The sequence below is a fragment of the Geotrypetes seraphini genome, chromosome 7 (genome assembly GCF_902459505.1).
Source record: "Geotrypetes seraphini chromosome 7, aGeoSer1.1, whole genome shotgun sequence".
NCBI classification, from domain to species: domain Eukaryota; kingdom Metazoa; phylum Chordata; class Amphibia; order Gymnophiona; family Dermophiidae; genus Geotrypetes; species Geotrypetes seraphini.
In genome coordinates this window covers 10954019-10975605 of record NC_047090.1, presented here as the reverse complement: position 1 = coordinate 10975605, position 21587 = coordinate 10954019, and the positions used below count along the sequence as shown (strand labels likewise).

At 42.8% G+C, this 21587-nt stretch overlaps 1 protein-coding gene across 6 annotated transcripts in view; it reads right to left on the bottom strand.

The window, feature by feature from the left end:
- PDE3A (phosphodiesterase 3A) overlaps positions 1-21587 on the bottom strand; it is a 254517-nt gene that overhangs the window by 53818 nt on the left and 179112 nt on the right. For 3 of the 6 annotated variants that reach the window (XM_033951586.1, XM_033951585.1, XM_033951587.1), the window contains exon 2: positions 13131-13181. The exons of 2 other annotated variants lie outside the window; for them this stretch is intronic. In XM_033951586.1, the coding sequence (XP_033807477.1) occupies positions 13131-13181 (51 nt within the window). Of the gene's footprint in view, positions 1-13041; positions 13075-13130; positions 13182-21587 lie in introns of those variants that run through there. One more of the 6 variants, XM_033951590.1, reaches the window with a different exon arrangement.

Below are 21587 nucleotides of genomic sequence, written 5' to 3'. Positions count from 1 at the left end.
CAGACGAGTAAAGATTGATTGAACGTTCCAGTCTGAAGACGCGGAAACCAAGAGTTAGCAATCTCTAGAGATTCTGAGTCTTTGTGTAACTACTTCACCTAGTTCATAAAACAATTTGCCGGAATGTTCTCCTCTCTAGTTGTGCATCTATTGTACTTTGGAGAGCCCAATAAAATAGAGATTTATTATATTTACAGTTACCTTTTGCTTTGATGCTGTTGTTAATGATTAACTTTTCAGCCTGCCTTTAGGGGAGTCGGTGTACATGGTGAGAAGGTGTGCCACAGGAGACGGCATATTAGCCTCAGAGATCCTCTACTCATAAAACTGCCAAAACGGTTAGCTGGCGTGATGGACAAAGGGCTCTTGATCAACGGTAGCAATTCTGAAGCCACCATTTACATTCAGAGTTCAAAGAAAGCAACACACAATACAGGTGATGTCATAGGGCTGAGGGTGCACTATGTATCCCTAACGTCACTAATCAAAATAATGAAGTGTTCCGAAATCCTAAAAGATGGGAACTGATTTTACCAAGTCGGGGTTGCAGCCTGTTTCTCTTTAAAGTTAGCATTTATTTCCCTGATCCATCCACAGGGAGGGACATGGGTGTTACTAGAAGGAGGGAGAGCATCTATTCCCTTCTCCAGCCCAGTATCCTGTCTTCACGGAGGCCAATCCAAGTCACAAGTACCCATTCCATGCCACCGATCCAGGGCAAGCAGTGGCTTCTTCCATGTCTGTATCAACAGCAGACTCTGGACTATTCCCCCAGGAACTTTTCCAAATCTTTTTTAAAATTAGCTACATTAACTGCTCTTACCACAACCTCTGGCAACGCGTTCCAGAGCTTAACTATTCTCTGAGTGAAAAAAATATTTCCTCCTACTGGTTTTAAAAGTATTACTCTGTAGCTTCGTCGAGTGTCCCCCAGTCTTTGTAAATCCTGATGTAGTAAAAAATCGATCCACTTCGACCCGTTCTACACCACTCAGGATTTTGTAGGAGTTTGAACTGTATTCGGAAACGGATGGGGAGACGAAGTGACTTGAGGAGAGGGGTAATGTGAGCATGGCCAGAATATGAGTCGTGCAGCAGCATTTTGAAAACTGTCTAAGGCAGTGGTCTCAAACTCCAACTCTTTGCAGGGCCACATTTTGGATTTGTAGGTACTTGGAGGGCCGCAGGAAAAAAAGTTAATGTCTTATTAAAGAAATGAAAATTTTGCATGAGGTAAAACTCTTTATAGTTTATAAATTCCCCCCCCCCCAAAGACCTGCATGTTCCCCCCTTCTTTGCAGCATCCTCCAGCTTCTCCCCTGGCCTCCCGGTCTTGGTTTCAGCTAATTACCATGCCTGCAGAGAGGATCGCCGGTGCTGTAACATTCCTTGCAGGCTGCCATCGGCCTTCGCATGTTCCCTCTGCCGCGGTCCTGCTCCTCCTTTAACGTCAGGGGCAGGATCACAGCAGAGGGAACATGATGCTGAGGATCGCTCCAGCACTGGCAATCCTCTCTGCATGCTACTGTAATTATCTGAAGGTAAGAGCTGGAGGCCAGGGGGGAAGCCGGAGGACGCTGCAAAGAGTGGGCAGCACTAGTACAGACTGCAGGCCGCAAAATAGTACCTGAAGGGCCGCATATGGCCCCCGGGCCGCGAGTTTGAGACCCCTGGTCTAAGGAGATTCCCCCGAGGCACAAGCCAGCTTTGCTTTTTTATCTTCCATGTGTAAATATATTCAGAACAGCCCACTTTGTGCCTTACTAATTTAGAGCAGTGGTTTTGAACCCAGTCCCCAGGACACACCTACACAGATTTTCAGGATACCCAGAATGAATATGCATGAGGCAGATTAGCATATACCAGAGGCAGTGCATGCAAATTTAACTCATGCATAGTCATTGCCAATATCTTGACAACTGGACTAGCTGGGTTGAGACCCCCAAAGCTATCGTCAGCTGTACGTTCTTCTCTATCTTTCATGTTCACTGTTTTTGCTGCTCCTTCTAATAAAATGAAGATGACGGTAGACTGAGAACATGTTTCACGAGTCATTGGAAGCAGACACACAAAATGCATCAAAAGCCACAGCGGTTCTTGTACAGTTTAGAAAATTTAGCCATTTCCTGCAGCTTCTGCAAAACATCCACCAAAAACCACTGTGTAAACAGACCCTTCAGTGAAAGTGGTAGACAAAACCTCACTTCAGCAAAGACACATCACCTGGAAACTCTGCAAGCAAAACTGGCCCACGGATTTTGCCGGGTCTTCATTTGACAAGGTCTACCCTGCACCAGAGAAGTGTGAATGCTGTGGTCTGGTGAAAAACCTGCACTTCAATACTCAGAGTGAAAAAGCCCAAAAAAACCCTCTGCAAAACAGTTCCCTGGGGCTGAGACGGACACACATGAGGGGAGAGCCACTGACTGTACCTGATTGGGGAGAGAAATGGTCTTCCTGCGCCGTTTCATGCGCCGTAGAGATGGCCAGCTCATCATTGCTCTCTATGAGCTAGCCAGCTGCTTTACTTAAACCCTGGGCCTCCTTATAAATCTCTAGCACACAATGAGGGTGAGCGCAGGACGGCATCACCTCAGAGCTCGACAAGCACAGGCTCAAATCAACTGTTGCTTGGAAACAGTGGGGTAAAGTGCAAGTCCTCAACAATAGATACAATTCACAGCTTTTTATTGAAAGTATATTAATACTGGGGATAGTGTCTCACTTAAGAGACCCTCTCTGCTGTGACTGAGGGACAGCACAGTGCTGCAGAGAACTGGCATTTCCCTCGAGATTGGTTCTTGTATATAAAGCCATACAACAAATTTTACCAAAAGTAGTAGCCTCTTTGCTGGTATCCCGCCGCAAACACCCCCCCTGTAGCAGGAGAGATGCCCATTCTCTCCCGCTGCCATGCAATCCCCCCCCCCCCCCACCGTGCCTCCAACGACTGGCACCCTCTCCCCCTTACCTTGATTTAGATGGTTGACCAGAGGGATACCTACTTCCTCTTCAAAATAGGCCTTCCCCTTCCCGGTGCATCCTGGGATGCATCAGGGAAGGGAAAGAGGCTCTGATTGGCCCAGGCTGTGGGGCCTTAACCATCCTGAGCCAATCAGAGCCTCAGGCCCCTTCCCAGATGCATTGGCGAGGGGCCTTAAACAATCTGGGCCAATCAGAGCATCAGGCTACTCCCTGGTGCATCCCAGGATGCAATGGAGATGGGAAGACCCATTTTGAAGAGGTGGGCCAGCTGGCTGAAGAGAGTAGGCATCTCTTCAGTCAGCCATCTATATCAAGGTAAGGGGGAGAGGGTGCCTGTCGTCAGAGACATGGGGGGGGGGAGGGGGTTTGTGGCAGTGGGAGAGAGTGGACATTTCTCCCACTGTTGTTTTGTTTTTTTCTTTTTGCATATATTCTGCGCAAGTGCCCATGTGCTCACCATCGATGATGAGAATCTAGGCCGAGTTAATTTGGGACCTCTTACCACTTTCTAACTAGGAGCAGATACTGCACATTAGTCAGAAGTCAACGCATGATCTGAAGGAAAAGGATAGAAGCAACATTCCCAGTAGGTGCCAACACATGCCCGATACACCCGATGAGAGAATAATGCCATTATTGAAGCTCATGCAGTAATAATAATAAAACTATATTGATAACTCACTATTCCTTGAGAGTTCAAAGCAGTTTACATCAAGAAGATCTGCCAGACGCAGATGAAATACAAACAGAAATATTTCCATCAAATAACTAGAGTTTGTTACAGAAATTTGTCATATAAATAAGTCTTCACAGATCTTCTAAACACTTGATAAGAGATTGAATTCAAAAAATAAACCACCTATAGTTTTACTCCAAAGTAAAACACCAGCCTGGTAAGACAAAGTTTTGCCCAGAAATCTCTTTGAAACACATCTCTTTAGTGTTGGAAATGAGAATAGAGAAATTCCCCGGGAGCACAAAATGATTAGTGAGATAGATAGGAATAAGTCCAACTAACGTTTTGTAGCATAAACCTGCAAACTTAAACACAATTCTGGCCTCAATTGGCAACCAATGCAATTTCCTGTAGTATGGAGTAACATGATCTGATCTTTTCAGCCCAAATATCAAACACACCGCAGCATTCTGTACAATCCTCAATCTCCTAATAGTTTTTTTTTATTTTTTAATGATCCTAAAGAAACCACATTAAAGTAATCCAATATGCTCAGAATGACGGATTGGACCAACAATCTGAAAGACCAGGAAACAAAATACGACTTTAGTGAACGCAATTTCCAGAGAGTCGTCAGTAGCGGTATAGAAGCTTCCAGTAAACATAAAGGGCTCTAACCTGCATGGGAACCTTTTTTGTTAAACCCCGCTGTCCCAGGACTGCTTCTCCCGTCACCTCCTGCACTCTTACAGGCCACCTTGCCACAAATCCTCTTCCTCGACTGGTTACACTGATTAAGACATCAACTTAAGGTCAACAAGCTTCTGCACATGTCTAGGGCTCCAGCGGAGCTGTCTCCATCAGCCTGAGAGCACAGCAATTCAGCCTACCTGGGTGGTTTTGCTATGAAGCACTCCAAAAGAAAAAAAACCCAAACCCTGCAAAAGCATTAAAAGTCACTGAAAACAGAAGAATGTCTTTCTGGCGGGGTTCCAGGTGGGACACAGTTTTGTGTAACCACCCTACTCATACAGTTACACAAAGCAAGAATCAGAGTGGGCCCCTCTCTAAGGAGACAGCTGTGAGTGGCTGTTTCTCTGTTGAAAGCAGCATTCATTCTTCCAACTGATATCTGATTTCCAAATCTAAAACAGTTCCAAGACCTTTTACTTGTTAAGTGCAGCAGAAAGCAAGCGCTACGCTGCTCTTCATGTCTCCAGCACATCCACTTGTCTCTTCAAACAGGAGACAGCCCTGGAGAGGGAAGATGTTCTTTCAAGAGGAAGAGACCCTGCTTTTTCTCTTCTGCTGTCAGCTCAGAATGACTCTTTCTCCCATGTTATCACCTGCCATCTGCTGGCAGAAATTGGTAGTACACTCCCCCTGAGATTACAGGCAGTCCCCGGGTTAAGAAGGAGTTACGTTTTCAAAGCTGTTCTTAAGTCGGATTTGTATGTAACTCAGAACCTGTAGATTTTAAAATTCTGCTCCCAGCTGACAAAAGGGCCAGCTGTCCCAACCAGCCTCACATTGTTCTTAATAAGGCCATGCATCATTCACTGAATCTGTAGGAGTCTATGCCACTGGAAATACTGCTCCGTGAAATCAAATGAAGCCACAACCGTGTTCTTAAGTCAGGCGTCTGTAACTTGGGAATCCCTGTATAGGATGTGACACTCCTTGCAGAATCGATGCACATCCAAATCAGAATAAATTGTCACCACTCAGTCACTACTTAGGCACCAAATACCTTTTGTATTGAGCCCTAAAGAATACTCCAGAGAATTAGCTTTCCCCACACAGATACTGCCTCTGGGCATGCACAAAGACTTTTTCCACAAAATTGGTAGACAAGGACTGCGGACATACATAAAACAATAGGCCATCTGTAAATTTCTCCCTGACAACATTAACAGCCTCTCTAAGAGGTAGAGAAAGACACGGGGACAAATTTTCCCCCGTCCCCGCAGGAACTCATTGTCCTGTCCTGTCCCCGCGAGTTCTTTTCCTGTCCCCCATCCCGTTCCTGCAAGCTCCGTCCTCATCTGCACAAGCCTCAAACACTTTAAAAAGGGTTCGAGGCTTGTGAGGTTAAGGCAGAGCTTACAGGAATGGGGAAAAATTTGTCTCCGTGTCATTTTCTACTAAGAGGATCTAAAGCCAGATTAAACAACATGGGAGAAAATGGACAACTCTGTGATTTACGGCTGGGGGAAAAATTAAGCCCAGGTATTCAATGCTGGCACCTGCTTAGCTAAATGGGCAAAGTTAGGAAGGTCTAGACTCTAGAGCGCAGTCCGATCTGCTTGCTAAGTTATGCGGGCAGCGGAACTGAATGTGGCTCGTGTCTGCTAGCTCCTCCGTGACACCGCTCATGGACTGTCCTGGCCCAGGATAGTGAGATGGAGCCTCTTCTGCCTGCTTCAACCACACTCGGCCTCCTTACTGCCAAGCTGCTGCCGTCTACGGCCTCTGCGCCAAACAACAATTCTTGAAAGCTTCTCCAGAGCACAGGATACTCTCTGTTGTAGTTCCTTCCTATTTCTCCTACTGTCGAGCTCTACAAACGTGGAGATGATGCGGTATACAAACCTAAGGATTAGATTAGATTAGATTAGGATACCTGACACTTTCTCGTTCACTTGGAGAAACACACAGCTGCTCTTCAATGCGATGCAGCAGTGCTCAAGATTCTCACCGAGGCCAATTCAGACGTTTCAAGTTTATTATGGTTTGATATACTGATTTAGTACCAAAGCGGTTCACAATATAAAACCATTTTAAAACAAACAAAAATCATTAAAAACTAGGGAAAGGGCAAAAAGAGGAAATAAAGGGGTGGGTTTACAATTTATAAAATAAAAAATGAAAAAGGTATTGGGAAGAACGATATGGAGAAGGGGAATTCTTAAAGAGAAAGGTTTTAAGGTTAGTTTCCAGTCTTAGCACTAAGGGGAGTGGCAGCTCACCAGTGAGTCAAAGTGGGACACTGGATAGAGAGACCCAGTTGTGTAACTCAAGTCTTCAGCATTTAACTAATAGCACACCCTCGATCCACCTAAACCCAGCAACAATTCACCTATTCAGACCTTAAAAGAGAAGGTTAACTCCTGGACTTTGGGTGTTCATTCCCTGGAAGAGGATTTAGCTGTAAAGAAGTGATTAATGTTTTTTTTCCTGAATCAAATTTTTATCATATTTTCACGAAATGCAGAATACAAAATGCTAAAATGATCTCCCTTCCACCCCCACAGGGCACGACCCTCCAATCAGTTACAAGCATGTACAATTTGCCAAAAAACATCCCCTGCCGAACTCTTTGCATCTTAAGTGCAACCAGACAATTAACTTCCACCGGCTCCCAAACTGCCTTAAATTCAGGCGATTAAAGCTTCCCAAAGCTGACTTTGCAGGACCAGCACAAATTCAATCCTCTCTCAGACAATTCTGAGAGCTTCAAAGGAGTCTGTTACGCTCTATGTACTACGTCCGAGCGTCTCCGGAAATCCTCCAAACCTTCTCCAAAGCACCACCTACAGGCACTCTTGAACATGAACTTTTCTTAGGCTGCCAAATTAATTCAACATAAAAATCTCTCAATCCAAAATTCAACCTTCACCTGCAACCACCAGAAGTAACGCTTCAGCCCTAATTCCAATCTCCTCAAAAGATGCTGATGCCCATACCGGACACAATTACCCTGCCAAACAGGTCAATTAATAATCTTATCTTGTATTTTAATATCCAGATTATACCACCACTGATAGACCTACTATTAGGTTCTACCCTCAAGTATCTCCATGAAATTAATACAAACCACACACCTCCAACTGATAACAAAACATTGGAGCAAAACTCATATACTCCAGATCAAGATTTGACCTTGTCACATCACTGCTTAGAGAATTCAAACGCTATACGGCGATGTCCCAGTTTTACTGAACTATAGGTAGATCTGTGGACCAATGTAACTCCCTATTATTCCTAATTTTGAAAGATAGAAAATATAAGACATATCTCAGCAAATAGCAAGACTATGGAACCCACTTCCCATTGAAATTCGCACAACCACAGTATACACACTGTTTTGGTTTTTTGTTTTTAAATTCTTTATTCATTTTCACTTCAATTAACAAGTATCTTATAATATACAAAATCACTTGCACATTCTTAACCATAAATCTTAAATACCCTCCATCCCATCCTCCCAGCCCTCCCTATATCAATAAAATTCATTCATATATGTATTATATCCCTTCTTATTATAAAATTTCAAACATTTAAAGGTATCTAATCATTTGAATATTCAATCAATGGCCCCCATATCTTTCTAAACCTTTCATAATTCCCATTCTGTAAAGCAAGAACTCTTTCCATCTTATACATATAACATACTGAACTCCACCAAAAGGTATAATTGAGTCTTGTATAGTCTTTCCAATTCCTAGTGATGTGTTGAATGGCAACTCCTGTCAATATTAATAGTAATTTATTGTTAGACATTGAAATTTGACTTTTAAACCTCATTGAAGTACCAAATAAAATTGTATCATATGACAAGGCAACAAAGTTTTCTAATAGCAAATTAATTTGGGGCCAAATTGATTTCCAAAAGGCATTAATACGAGGACAGAAATAAATTAAATGATCTAAAGTCCCTGGATCCTTATTACAATGCCAGCATCTATTAGACCTAGAAGTATCTACTTTTTGTAAACAAACTGGGGTCCAAAACACTCTATGCAATAAAAACAACCATGTTTGCCTCATAGATGCCGACATTGTAGACTTTAATCTCCAAGACCAAATTTGTGGCCATTGAGATGCAGAAATTTGGTACTTGATCTCAATGCTCCAAATATCCCTCAACCCAGTTTTCTTTTTTTTATTCAGATATTCATTAAGTAATTTATACCACTGTGCAGCTTGGTGACCCAAGAAATCCGCCTGAAAGCAAAGGAATTCTAAACTATATTGATTATTAAGATTCTTCCATTCAGGGAACCCCTCCTGAATAGCTTGCTTCAACTGCAACCATCTAAAATTTTGTGTCTTATTTAAACCATATTTATGTTGCAATTGTGAAAAACTAAGCATCGAACCATTTAAAATAATATCATTCAAAGTACGAATACCTCCATTGCTTCCAGCCGAATTGACATCCGCCAATTTTAATCTTGGAGTTCAGCTAAATGGATTGATGTAATGATTTAGAAATTGGAATAGGTGTCAAATTACTAATATAACGTAAAGTTTTCCAGGTATCAACCAATATTTTATTCTCTTTATATCTTCTAGGTATTTTTATACTAATCAAATGCACCAGATGTATAGGAAACAGGAGTCACCATTCTAAATATAACCAGTGTGGGACATTCTCCATGAGCTCTGGGAGGATACAATACATACCCTGACGTAGAATATAGGCTATAAAAATTTGGAAAATTTATCCCTCCCTCCGAAATTGATTTATCCCTCCCTCCGAAATTGATTTTTGTAAAGATACTAATGCAATTCTTGGTCTTTTACCCAACCAAACAAATTTCGTAAGAATACCATTCAATTTTTTATAGAAGGACCCCTGAAAAAAAACCGGTATCATACTCCTTTGATAGCAAACTATAGGCAATATCATCATTTTTATAGTTTGAACTCTCCCCCACCATGATAAATGCAACGGATTCCATTTTTCACACATTTCTGTTACTTTTTTCAATAAAAGTTTTTCATTCTCCTTTACTGTGTCTTCAATATTGTTTTTAATAAAGACACCTAAATATTTTAAACCCTCATCTTTCCAGCAAAAGGAAAAAGAATTAAATAATCCCTTGACACAATGAACATTAAGTGGGAGAACTTCAGACTTACTCCAATTAATCTTATATCCTGAAAACTTTCCAAATCTCTCTATCAATTCAAGTAAGCATGGAATGGTGGTCTCTGGATTTCTCAAATAAAGCAGAATATCATCCGCATAAGCAGAGAGTTTATATTCCCAATTCGAATAAGGAATACCCTGTATCTCCCTTGCCTGATTAATAGCAATTAACAGGGGCTCCAAAACAACATCAAAGAGCAATGGAGATAAGGGACAACCCTGTCTAACACCCCTTCACAAGTCAAATCTATCTGATAAACTATTATTAATGTATAATCTTGCACCAGGAGAGCTATACAGTGTCTGAATCATTTGAATAAAACCAGATCCCACCCCAAACCATCTAATGTTGATACATAAAATTCCACTCCACTCTATCAAAAGCCTTTTCTGCATCTAGAGAGACCAAAAAAGTTGGATCATTCATATGTTTTGTTAAATTTAAAGTATGAAAAGCCAATCTAGTATTATGAGAAGAATGTCTCCTTGCAACAAATCCTGTTTGATGAGTTTCAATAATAAAAGGGAGAGCTTTTGCCAATCTTAAAGCCAATAATTTAGCAATAATTTTCCCATCCACATTTATTAATGAAATAGGCCTGTAGTTTGAAACCAAAGTAGGATCTCTGTTTGGCTTCGGCAAAACAATAACCAACGAATCTGCCATAGTACCTGAAATACAACCTTTAGTCAGTTGTAGGGAAAAAGAACCCGATGTTCAGCTACAAAATGGGGGGAATATTGCTAGGGGTGAGCAACCTTGAAAGAGACCTGGGGGTGATGGTGGACACAACATTGAAACCATCGGCGCAGTGTGCGACAGCCTCAAAGAAAGCAAACAGAATGCTGGGCATCATCAAAAAGGGTATCACAACCAGGACGAAGGAAGTCATCATGCCGCTGTATCGCGCAATGGTGCGCCCGCACCTGGAGTACTGTGTCCAATACTGGTCACCGTACCTCAAGAAGGACATGGCGGTACTCGAGGGAGTCCAGAGAAGAGCGACTAAACTGATAAGAGGTGTGGAAAATTTTTCATACGCTGACAGGTTAAAAATGCTGTGGCTGTTCTCCCTGGAAAAGAGGAGACTTAGAGGGGACATGATAGAAACCTTCAAAATCCTAAAGGGCATAGAGAAAGTGGATAAGGACAGATTCTTCAAACTGTGGGGAACCACAAGCACTAGGGGTCACTCGGAGAAATTGAAAGGGGACAGGTTTAGAACTAATGCTAAGAAGTTCTTTTTTACCCAGAGGGTGGTGGACACATGGAATGCACTTTCGGAGGATGTGATAGGCCAGAGCACTTTATAGGGGTTCAAGGAAGGTTTGGATAGGTTCCTGGAGGATAAGGGGATTGAAGGGTACAGATAAATCTAGAGGTAGGTTATAGAAGTGGTCAGAAACCACTTCACAGGTCACAAACCCGATGGGCCGCCGCGGGAGCCGACCGCTGGGTGGGATGGACCTCTGGTCTGACCCAATGGAGGCAACTTCTTATGTTCTTATGATATTGATATAAATTTAACAAATGTGATAAAAGGTTAATTTGAAATGATTTATAAAATTCTACTGTATATCCATCACCACCTAGAGCGGATCCAGCTCTAAGAGACCTCAATGCTGTTTCTAATTCTTTTAGAGATATAGGTTCTTCTAAAGCAGGGGTGTCCAATGTCGGTCCTCGAGGGCCGCAATCCAGTCGGGTTTTCAGGATTTCCCCAATGAATATGCATTGAAAGCAGTGCATGCAAATAGATCTCATGCATATTCATTGGTGAAATCCTGAAAACCCGACTGGATTGCGGCCCTCGAGGATATGTTACCTCAGACTGGATGGATAAATTGATAATTTTATGTAACCTCTATAATTCTTTGTAAGATATTTAACTCCATACAAAATTCTATGTAACAATATGTTGCCTGTAACACACCTAGAATGCTATTTAATGAGGATTCGGCAGGATATCAGATTGCATATTTTTCCACGTCCCCGCAGGAACTCATTGTCCTGTCCTGTCCCCGCGAGTTCTTTTCCTGTCCCCATCCCGTTCCTGCAAGCTCCGTCCTCATCTGCACAAGCCTCAGACACTTTAAAATCATAAGTGTTCGAGGCTTCATTACCTCAGGTAGAACTTACGTTATGAGCCCTCTGGAGACGGAAAAACCTACTATACCTGAACATAACTCACCTTGAACTACTACTCCAAAGGTGTGAGCTAACTAACAAATGCACACACGCATTTTTTGTGGGAATAGGTTCCACCCCTTCTTTGCTCACTGGATTCTTTATTGTTGATGTCGCAGTTTACTAGAATGGACTCGAAGTTACAGAGAAATAGTTTTTCACTCTGGAACGCATTGCCAGAGATTGTGGTAAGAGCATATAATGGAGAACATAAGAAGCGCCATCTCCGGAACAGACCCTAGGTCCATCAAGTCCGGCGATCCACACATGTGGAGGCCCCGCCAGGTGTACCCTGGAATAGTTTTGGTCCCCATATCGCTCCAAGCTTCTCGTAAAGAGAAGTGCATCTAGCCTACCCCTACCCATGTCACTTCATGCCACTCATAAGGAGATGTACATCTAACTTACCCTTAAATCCTAGAACGGTGGATTCCGCAATTACCTCTTCTGGGAGAGCATTCCAGGTGTCCACCACTCGCTGCGTGAAACAGAACTTCCTGATATTTGTCCTGAACTTGTCCCCCCTTAGCTTCAGCCCATGTAATGTATGCAAATCAAGTTTATGCATATTCATTGTGGATATCCTGAAAACCTGACTGGCAAGGGGGTGCTCCAGGACTGACTTGGCAAACATTGGTTTAGGGTTCAACAAGAAAATCAGCCTTTAAGAGTAACATAGTAAATGACGGTCCATCCAGTAATTAGGTATTGTCCTAGGTTCCAAATGCTGAAGTTGGCGTCCAACCATCCCGTTTGTTTGCAGGATATCTACCATAAAGTCTGGCCAGTAACATCCTCATGCACTGAGGTTTAAAAACGGGACTGGTAACATTTTCTTAAGCATCATCTCCAGAACTGTGGATGACCATGTTATAAATATTTTACTTGAATTTTTAAAAAAATGCACAAATATCGAAAGCAGGGTTTTCCCTTCTCAGATATCAAACTTTGCACAAACTTCCATGAACTCTGCGGTCCTACGACAAAGCTCTTTATCCTATGAACACTCCAATCCTAGAAGTGGCAAGCATCTCCCAGTCTTAATCAGCTTTTCAAATTCAGTATGCCTCCTCCCTGTTGGGATGTGCACAGGCAAAAAAATGGGAAAAATTTGACTTTCGTAATTTTTGTAAAATAATTTTGGATTATTTCACATTTGTGTTATTTAAAAGATTCAATTCAGGTTAAAATGTATATATTGCATGGAAAATGATAGTACACATATTCATTTGTAGGTTAATGAACACTAAATCAATTTTGCATATGCTGAAATTAAGACATCTTAAATGTTTGCTAATGATGCGACATCTCTACCTCCTTCTCCACAGACATTCTGAAACCATCGAGATCCAATGAATAAACCTTGCTCAGCCTCACAGCCACAAAACCCCACATTAACTGACCTGGGAACCTCTGAATCCTCGCCTGTGGTCCCATTCCGAATGCCCCATCAGCTGAAAGGATAAGGAAAGAGAAAGGTCGTGTAAGAATTCATTCTGATAGCAGGGGTTATAAGTTGTCATCAGGAGAAGATGGATTTGTTTTCCGAAAGGAGTGATGGTGGAGCCCATCACTCTGAGACGGAGGATGAGGAAAGTGACAAAGACACAGCAATGAGTGTGCATGTGTACCACGCTGACCCACTAATCACTACTCATCTGTGTTTGAGAAAGACAAGGTGAATAATCACATAAGAAAAGCCTTACTGGGTCAGACAAATGGTCCATGAAGCCCTTAGCCTGTTCTAACGGTGGCCAATCCAGGTCAGTAGTACCTGGCCCAAAACCCAAGGAATAGCAACATTCCATAAAGAATCCCAAGGAATAGCAAGATTCCAGAATCCCAAAGTGTAGCAACATTCCATATAGAATCCCACGGAATAGTAAGATTCCGGAATCCCAAAGTGTAGCAACATTCCATATAGAATACCAAGGGATAGCAAGATTCTGGAATCCCAAAGAGTAGTAACATTCCATGCTACCGATCCAGGGCAAGCAGTGGCTTCCTCCATGTCTTTCTCAATAACAGACCATGCACTTTTCCTCCAGGAACTTGTCCAAACCTTTCTTAAAACCAGCTACGCTATCCGCTCTTACCACATCCTCTGGCAACGCGTTCCAGAGCTTAACTATTCTCTGAGTGAAAAAAAATTTCCTCCTCTTGGTTTTAAAAGTATTTCCCTGTAACTTCATCGAGTGTCCCCTAGTCTTTGTAATTTTTGACGGAGTGAAAAATCGATCCACTTGTACCCAATTCTACTCCACTCAGGATTTTGTAGACTTCAATCATATCTCCCCTCAGCCGTCTTATTTCCAAGCTGAAGAGCCCTAACCTTTTTAGTCTTTCATTCACCAAGCTGACTCACTAATCACTACTCAGACATGGTGAGTGTGCACATTCACCACGCTGACTCACTAATCACTACTACTCGTCTGTTTTTCTTCAGTCCACACGTCATTGGTACACTGTGCTGCCCCTGTAATTGTCTGCATCTAAAAAGGTTAATTAGTGGCGCTTGCACAATATAAAAGATGAAAATTTAATCAACTGGAACACCACAATTTTAACAAAGTTAATGTCTGCCAGAATGGTAAGAGTGCAATTACAGTATAGCTACACGAGAACCAGGTGAGGGAGAGAACTAGTATTTGAGACGGTCCTTCTGCTCTTGTTCATTAGATGATCCAGTTCATTAGATGAAAGGTTAAATGAATCGTAATTTAATGTGTCTTTCTGGATAGTACAAAATCTATTCTTCCACGGCTTGAGTTTTATGTGATTCTGATCAAACAGACATCTGAACATGGTGGGTGGGGTCGGGGGTCATTCTCTAATGAAGGGGCAGATAGTACCTGCTCATAATATGTAGAGTACCGCGTACTAGTGCTGCCCGATTTCCGATTTGAATCGATTCACCGATTCACTTTGGGTGAATCGATTCGAATTGATGTGTATTTTTAAAAAATAGACCTCTCCGATTCGGGACCCAACCCTCCTTCCCGTGCCCGGCTGTCATCGCGATCACGAATCTTGCTGTTGCTGACGCCGCCACTCAAAACATTTTTTTTGAAATCTTACTGTTCATTCATTCGTCCAATCCCGTCCCCCCGACTCGAGTTTCACCTCTTCATCAGGGAGGGACACTGGTAATGGCTCACTGAGACAAGACTCAATCAAAGCGGCGGGCCAACTCCGATTTTAACGGAGCACATGAAATTTATAAGCACACTGTCATCAATGAGAATTAACGAAAAACAACTACCCCCCTATTCAGATAAGTACATCAAGTTTATCTGAAAATATTTGTGGGTATTCAGGGAGGGCAGGGGACAGGTGAAGGCGATGATGGTCCCCTTGTTAACCTCATTGTAGTGACATCACTATATTTTGGGTTACTTGGTCTGAGCACTTCACTATAATATTTAAAGTACGAGAGGGATGGTAATACTATTAACAGTTTATTATAGCTGTGATAACAATATTATATATTAATCTTCATCACATATTGTATTAGACACATTGCATGGTATTGTATCTAGTCTTATTGTATTGTATTGTATTTAGACTCACTGTATTGTACTGTACTGTATTGTATTTTATTGTATGTAGACTTATTGTTTTGTATTAAGACCTTTTGTTATTCGCTGAATGTCCAGCCCTCTTACAATGTAAACCGCCTAGAAGTCGCCTGACTATGGCGGTATAGAAAAATAAAGTTATTATTATTATTAGAATACTAAGATTTATCTCCCTATTGAGTAGGAGCATCTTTTGAGGGCCATGTATAGAATCCAGGGGATGATCATAAGCATCCTTTACAAAGCCACACTAGCATTTTTAGCACAGGCCACTGTGATAACAACGACGAGCGTCTGAGCAGTTACCACCCTGGCCAGCGCTAAAAACGGCAGCGCGGCTTTGTAAAGGAGGGGGTAATTTTGGTAATGATATCATAATGCAGCAGATCTTGGGCGGTTTCTCTATATAGCTCAAGACAATTTCCCCAAACTCTTGTAAAAGTGATTTTTGAGGAGAAAATATGAATCTTTTTATTAGATCTGGTCAAATTGTGTCAGAGAAAGAAAGTCACCTGCATATCTGAAGCCATAATAATACTGTATTGTAACTCCACGAGAAGGGATGTAGTTGAAAGGGTTAAGAAGTTACACTCTTCAGCTTGGAGAAGAGGCAGCTGGAGGAAGGGAGGGGGAGGGATACGATAGAGATCTATTAAACCCTGAGTGGAACAGAACAGGTAAACATGAATAGATAAGTGCAAAGACGAGGGGACACTCTCAAAAGAAACAAAAGAAATGAATTGACTGATAAAGGCCTAACCATGCCCTCTTCTCCCTTAGAGATCCAACATACAGTGGTACCTTGGTTTACGAGCATAATTCGTTCCAAAAGCATGCTCGTAAACCAAAATACTCATATATCAAAGCGAGTTTCCCCATAGGAAATAATGGAAACTCGCTTTGATACGTTCCCCCCCCCCCCCCGAGGCCAGCGGCGCGGCGCTGCTCCCCCCCACAAGAATCGGCATTGCTCCCCTGCTCATGAAGGCCCCCTCGCATGATCCGCCATCCCCCCTGCTCGTTTCGCCCCCTCCGCGATCCGGCGACCCCCCCCCCTCGCTCATGTCGCACCCCCTCCCCGCCGCAATCTGGCATCCCCCAGGCATCCCCCCACCCAATCACATTTCTTACCCCCATTTGGCACTGGCACCAACGCACAGGATGTGCCGTTGCCCGAAGATCTGCCTCCTTCGCACTGGGCCTTGAGCATCTGCGCATGCTCAAGGCCTTCGGGTTCCTGTTCTCTCCGAGATTCTTGGAGATCCGAGAATCTCGGAGAGAACGGGAACTCGAAGGCCTTGAGCATGCGCAGATGCTCAAGGCCCAGCGCGAAGGAGGCAGATCTTCGGGCACCAGCACCGGCATATCCTGTGCGTTGGTGCCGGTGCCAAACGGGGGTAAGAAATGTGATCGGGTGGGTGGGTGGATGCCTGGGGGATGCCGGATCGCGGCGGGGAGGGGGTGCGACACGAACGGAGGGTGCCGGATCATGGGGAGGGAGGGTGCCAGATCGCGCGGGGGAAGGGGAGATATGGTTTCCTCGGTTTCCTCGGCGCCGATTTTGCGAATGTTTTGCTCGTCTTGCAAAACACTTGCAACCCGGTGCACTCGCAAACCGAGGTACCACTGTACTTGTCCCAAGCGTTCTTGAAGTCAGATACATTTTTTGTCTCCTCTACCTCCACCAGGAGAGCATTCCATGCATTTTCCACCCTTTCCATGAAAAATAATTTTCTGAGGTTACTTCTGAATTTGTCCCCTTTCACCTTCATCCTCTGCTCCCTCATTCCAGAGATTCCTTTCAATCGAAAGAGACACCCCTGGAGAAAAAGTCCATAAACTGCTATTAAAGGTATTTATTTATTCAATTTTCTATACTGTTTTCCCAAGGGAGCCCAGAACGGTTTACATAAATTTATTCAGATACGCAAGCATTTTTCCCTCACAATCTATCTAATGTACCTGGGGCAATGGGGGGATTAAGTGACTTGCCCAAGGTCACAAGGAGCAGCGTGGGCTTGGACCCACAACCTCAGGCTGTAGCACTAACCACTGACCCACACACTCCCCCATGCATGGGGAAATCCACTACTTATCCCTGGGATCCAGAGCAGGAAATCTTGTTCATCTTTGGGATTCTGGCAGGTATTTGTACTCTAGATTGGCCATTGTTGGAAGCGGTATACTAGGCTTGACGTACCTTTGACGTGTCCCATAAATTGATACTTATCTACTTATGTACACTGTTGGAAACAGGATTCTGGCCTAAATGGACTATCCAGTGATGTGACTGTTCCTGCACAATCAGAATGGCTCTTTATTGAAACACACAACCTCCTACAATAACACTATTTAGAACTTGAAGGTCAACAGCAAAGTCCACTGGATAAGCATAGCCCAGAGGGAATTTTCAACTGCTAACTGCTTTCCATGTTCATGCTGGACTAGAGAGACTCATTCACCTCTGCCAAACAACTTTGCACGCTGCACTGGGAAGGAATGGCTGAATTTGGGCAAGAACAAACACAGTCACTTCTTTGGAACAGAGTTAATTCTAGCTTACTGGTTTAGTAGCACATTTCGCCAGCAGAGGAAGCAGGAGTCTGCACGGTTTCAAAACTAATTTGAAATTCGAAGATTTGGCTGCACTGTTGCATCGTGGAGCACGTCTAGAGAGGAAGTAGCACAGCCCCTGAGGAAACCAAGGCGTGAAACGGTTGAGTACCTGTCGGGCTTCCTCTTTTTTTCATCTTTTAAATGCACACACGAGTTGGTATATTAGCCAAATTTGAAAATATTTTTTTTTTAAAAAAATGGACCAATGATGAATACACCACCCCAGTAAGGGCATGAAAAGAAATTTTGAGAAGTGGCCCGGGTTTACGAGATCCTAAAATAGGTTAACATTGCACAAATTTACTCTCCAAGATTTTTCATCATTCAGATTGTCATTTGGGTAACTTGAGATTTTCACCAAAACTCATGTCACTCGGGAAAATGTCTTCCTTTCCCTTTTCTCAGCTCGACATAATAGGCTCAGGAGTAATCTAAGGAAATACTTTTTTTTACAGAAAGGGTGCTAGATGCATGGATCGGTCTCCCGCTAGAGGTGGTGGAGTCAGAGACTGTGTCTGAATTCAAGAAAGCCTGGGATAGGCAGGTGGGATCTCTCTTAGAGAGGAAGAGATAATGGTTACTGCAGATGGGCAGACTGGATGGGCCATTTGGCCTTTATCTGCCATCATGATTCTGCTGCCTGAATTCTTTTAAGATCTTTATTACTAGTAGAAAACCCCCCTCTAAATATTTGGATAGCCTTCCAACTCCACCTGTTCACTCTCCCATGATTTTCTCTCCCCCTCCATTCAAGGCTCGTTTTCACTTTTTCTCTCTCTCTTCCCCTTTCCTCTTTCTAGTTCTCCCTTAATCCCCTCAAGGTTTGTTCTATTCTCCCTCCTGACACATACTTTTTCCCTTCACAAGGTTTATTTTTGTCTGTGGCTGACTCTATCCCTTCTCTTTTTCCCACTTCTCAGGCCACTTCCTCCCTGTCTCATTCCCTCCTCTGTTCCTCAGCTCCCTGGTTTCCATGGTGCACTTTGCAATATGGCTATTCCTATGAGCTGGGTTCTTTGGGGTGTCATGGCGCAAGCTCTTTGGCTTCCTTCTTCTAAGGAGTACCATGGCAGGACCTGACAACACCCTTTTCCACCCAGGTTTTCTGGGCAGGATGCATGCATACTCTTGGGGGACATCTATCCACTATTCCGTACACATGCAAAAAAAAATAAAAATAATAATAATAAAAAAATCCATGTTTCAGATCTATAGAAAAGTGTTCTTACTACCAGAGCTTCAATGAATATTATGTAACGAAACCCCCTCCCCCCAGCATTAAGAGTAGCCTGAAAACCATTTTTTATTTAGCTACTTTCAATCTTATCGAGCATAAATCTTGCACAGAAAAGATTGATACAGTCCATTTCAGAAGAACAAAACTATGTAAAGAAATATTATTGACCAATCATTCTCAAGTCCACAATTTATAGATCCAGGATTACATAGAGCAGATATATAAAGGTACTACTAGTTGAAAGTAGAAAAACCAAAAGGAAATGATATCATCTGGGTCTGGCTTCCAGAGACTATCAATCTTTGAAGAGCTCAAACTTTGTACTCCCTCAAGGCGTTTCATGGATAGATGAGAAGGTTAAAAAAAAATACATATTTTAAGCTTGATATCTCACTATGCATTTGCATAGGTATCTCAAAAAGAAAATCCTTCCTATAAAAGTAACTCCTGGTTTCAAAAGCAAAAACTGATGCCTTCGCCAGGAATATCTGGATCATAAATGCCCAGAAGTTCTTTATGTCTGTTTTGGAAGAATATTTTCAAAATCCACATTTTATCTGGCAAAAGTGCCACCGAAACCACTAATGTTGAAGATTTAGCTACCTCTTCATCAGAGATCTCCAAAATAGTTAATTCCCACTGTAATTCTCCGTGACTCTGGGCAAGTCACTTAACCCCCTCCACTGCCCCATGTACAAAATATACTGTATGCAAACTGCTTTGAAAGACAGTCTACAAACTCCATCCCCTTCCCTTTCAGGGACCATCCTGTGGGTCCATGCAGGGTTTGTGGCCCCAGTTGAAGACAGTCACCGAAATTCTTGGTTGTTGTGAATTTATTATCAATCTTTCATGAAGAGATTCACCCAAAGGGGTTTACAATACAGTGAATAGTAATCAGGCTCACAATCTATCTAATGTACCTGGGGCTGGGTGACCTGCCCAGAGTCAGAGTTCCTATGAGCATCGGGAGCAGTGCAGAGCATTCAGCACACCAGCCTGCGTTAAAAACTGTTTGATGGGGGGGGTGTAAATTTGTGATGTGTGATATGTACTGAGCTCTGCTGGTTAATAAGTGCACTTGGTGGGTGCCCAGTTTTATCAGACCCATGAAACGCAGCAGCTGAAGCAACCTCTGGAGAATGACTTTCCTATTCACAGCTTGGGTTTTCCCAGAATTTAGTGATGACATGTGTTTCAATGCACTGTTGGCTTCCTGAAAGAATAATTATGAATGCATCAATCATTGAGAGCTGGATTTTGCAACTTTAGGCCAAAACATATAACATACTGGTTATATTTCATACATATTTACATTATCCTGCATGGAAGTAAACTGCCAAACCACAGCCAATCGCAGAAATATCAGGGCACTGTATACATTTCCTTGGCAGCTTGTATATATCTCATCCGCCAACCCAGTGAAGTCTGTTTGTGCTGCTCTCACTTTGCTCCGTTATGGCGATTTCTCTGTGTCCTTTTCTCTTTTACAAAATTGAAGAGGAGGGAGTCCTACCAAATGACTGGGATAGGGGCCAGTTTCCAAAGTTAAAACGTTAATTCAAAGTTAGGCTTGCAAAGCTGAACTTTCTGGCCTCACTCTTCCCTGTCTACATAATGCAATTTCAGGGCACAAGGAAATCCCACGGCCCTTGCAATGGGAAACATTGCACTCGTAATTTGCCCCCTCTGTGTCCCATGTGCTTCACATGTGGCATGAGCTGTCTTTGCTCAGCGGATTTCAGGCCAGCTGTACTGCCTTGTGTGTTTCTGAAGGACCCTGTGGGCCTTGGAGCATTGAAATCTGTCAGTCCTGCAGCAGTGATAAAGCTAGTTGCGATTTAGGCAGTATTTCAGTTTATTTACATGAGAAGGTAGATTCAAATCTTTATTAATGGACATGTAATTCAGCATGGTCAACACTACCAAACACGCGTGACTTTTCACAATATTATCCTACCATTTGAACTAAGTTATTTGTCACCTGTAGCCATTAAGAAATATTCTCACTTCCAGAATATGGAAATCAGGATAATAAATAGAGGGAGCCTAGTTTACTGAACATTAATCAATAACATAAGGAAATGGAATAAAACCTATACGGCTCCTTTTACAAAACAGCGGTAATGGCAGCTGCTGTAATCACGCCGAAGCGCACAGGGATTTAATGGGCGTTGGAACGTTTGCCAAGCGGCAGGCACTACCGCAGCTTTGTAAAAGGGGAGGATAATCATTAAAATTAAATTAAGATCTAAACCCACAAAAGGAGGGAAGACCAAGTCCGTGATAATACATCCACGACGGTCAAGTGGATCGCCCAATGCCAACTTAAGGCCAAGATGTGTTTTAAGAAGTGTTCAAATCTAAACTCCATAGGAAAAGGTTAATGTGCGACACAGGAGTCAACTTTTCAAAATGATTGGGGATGC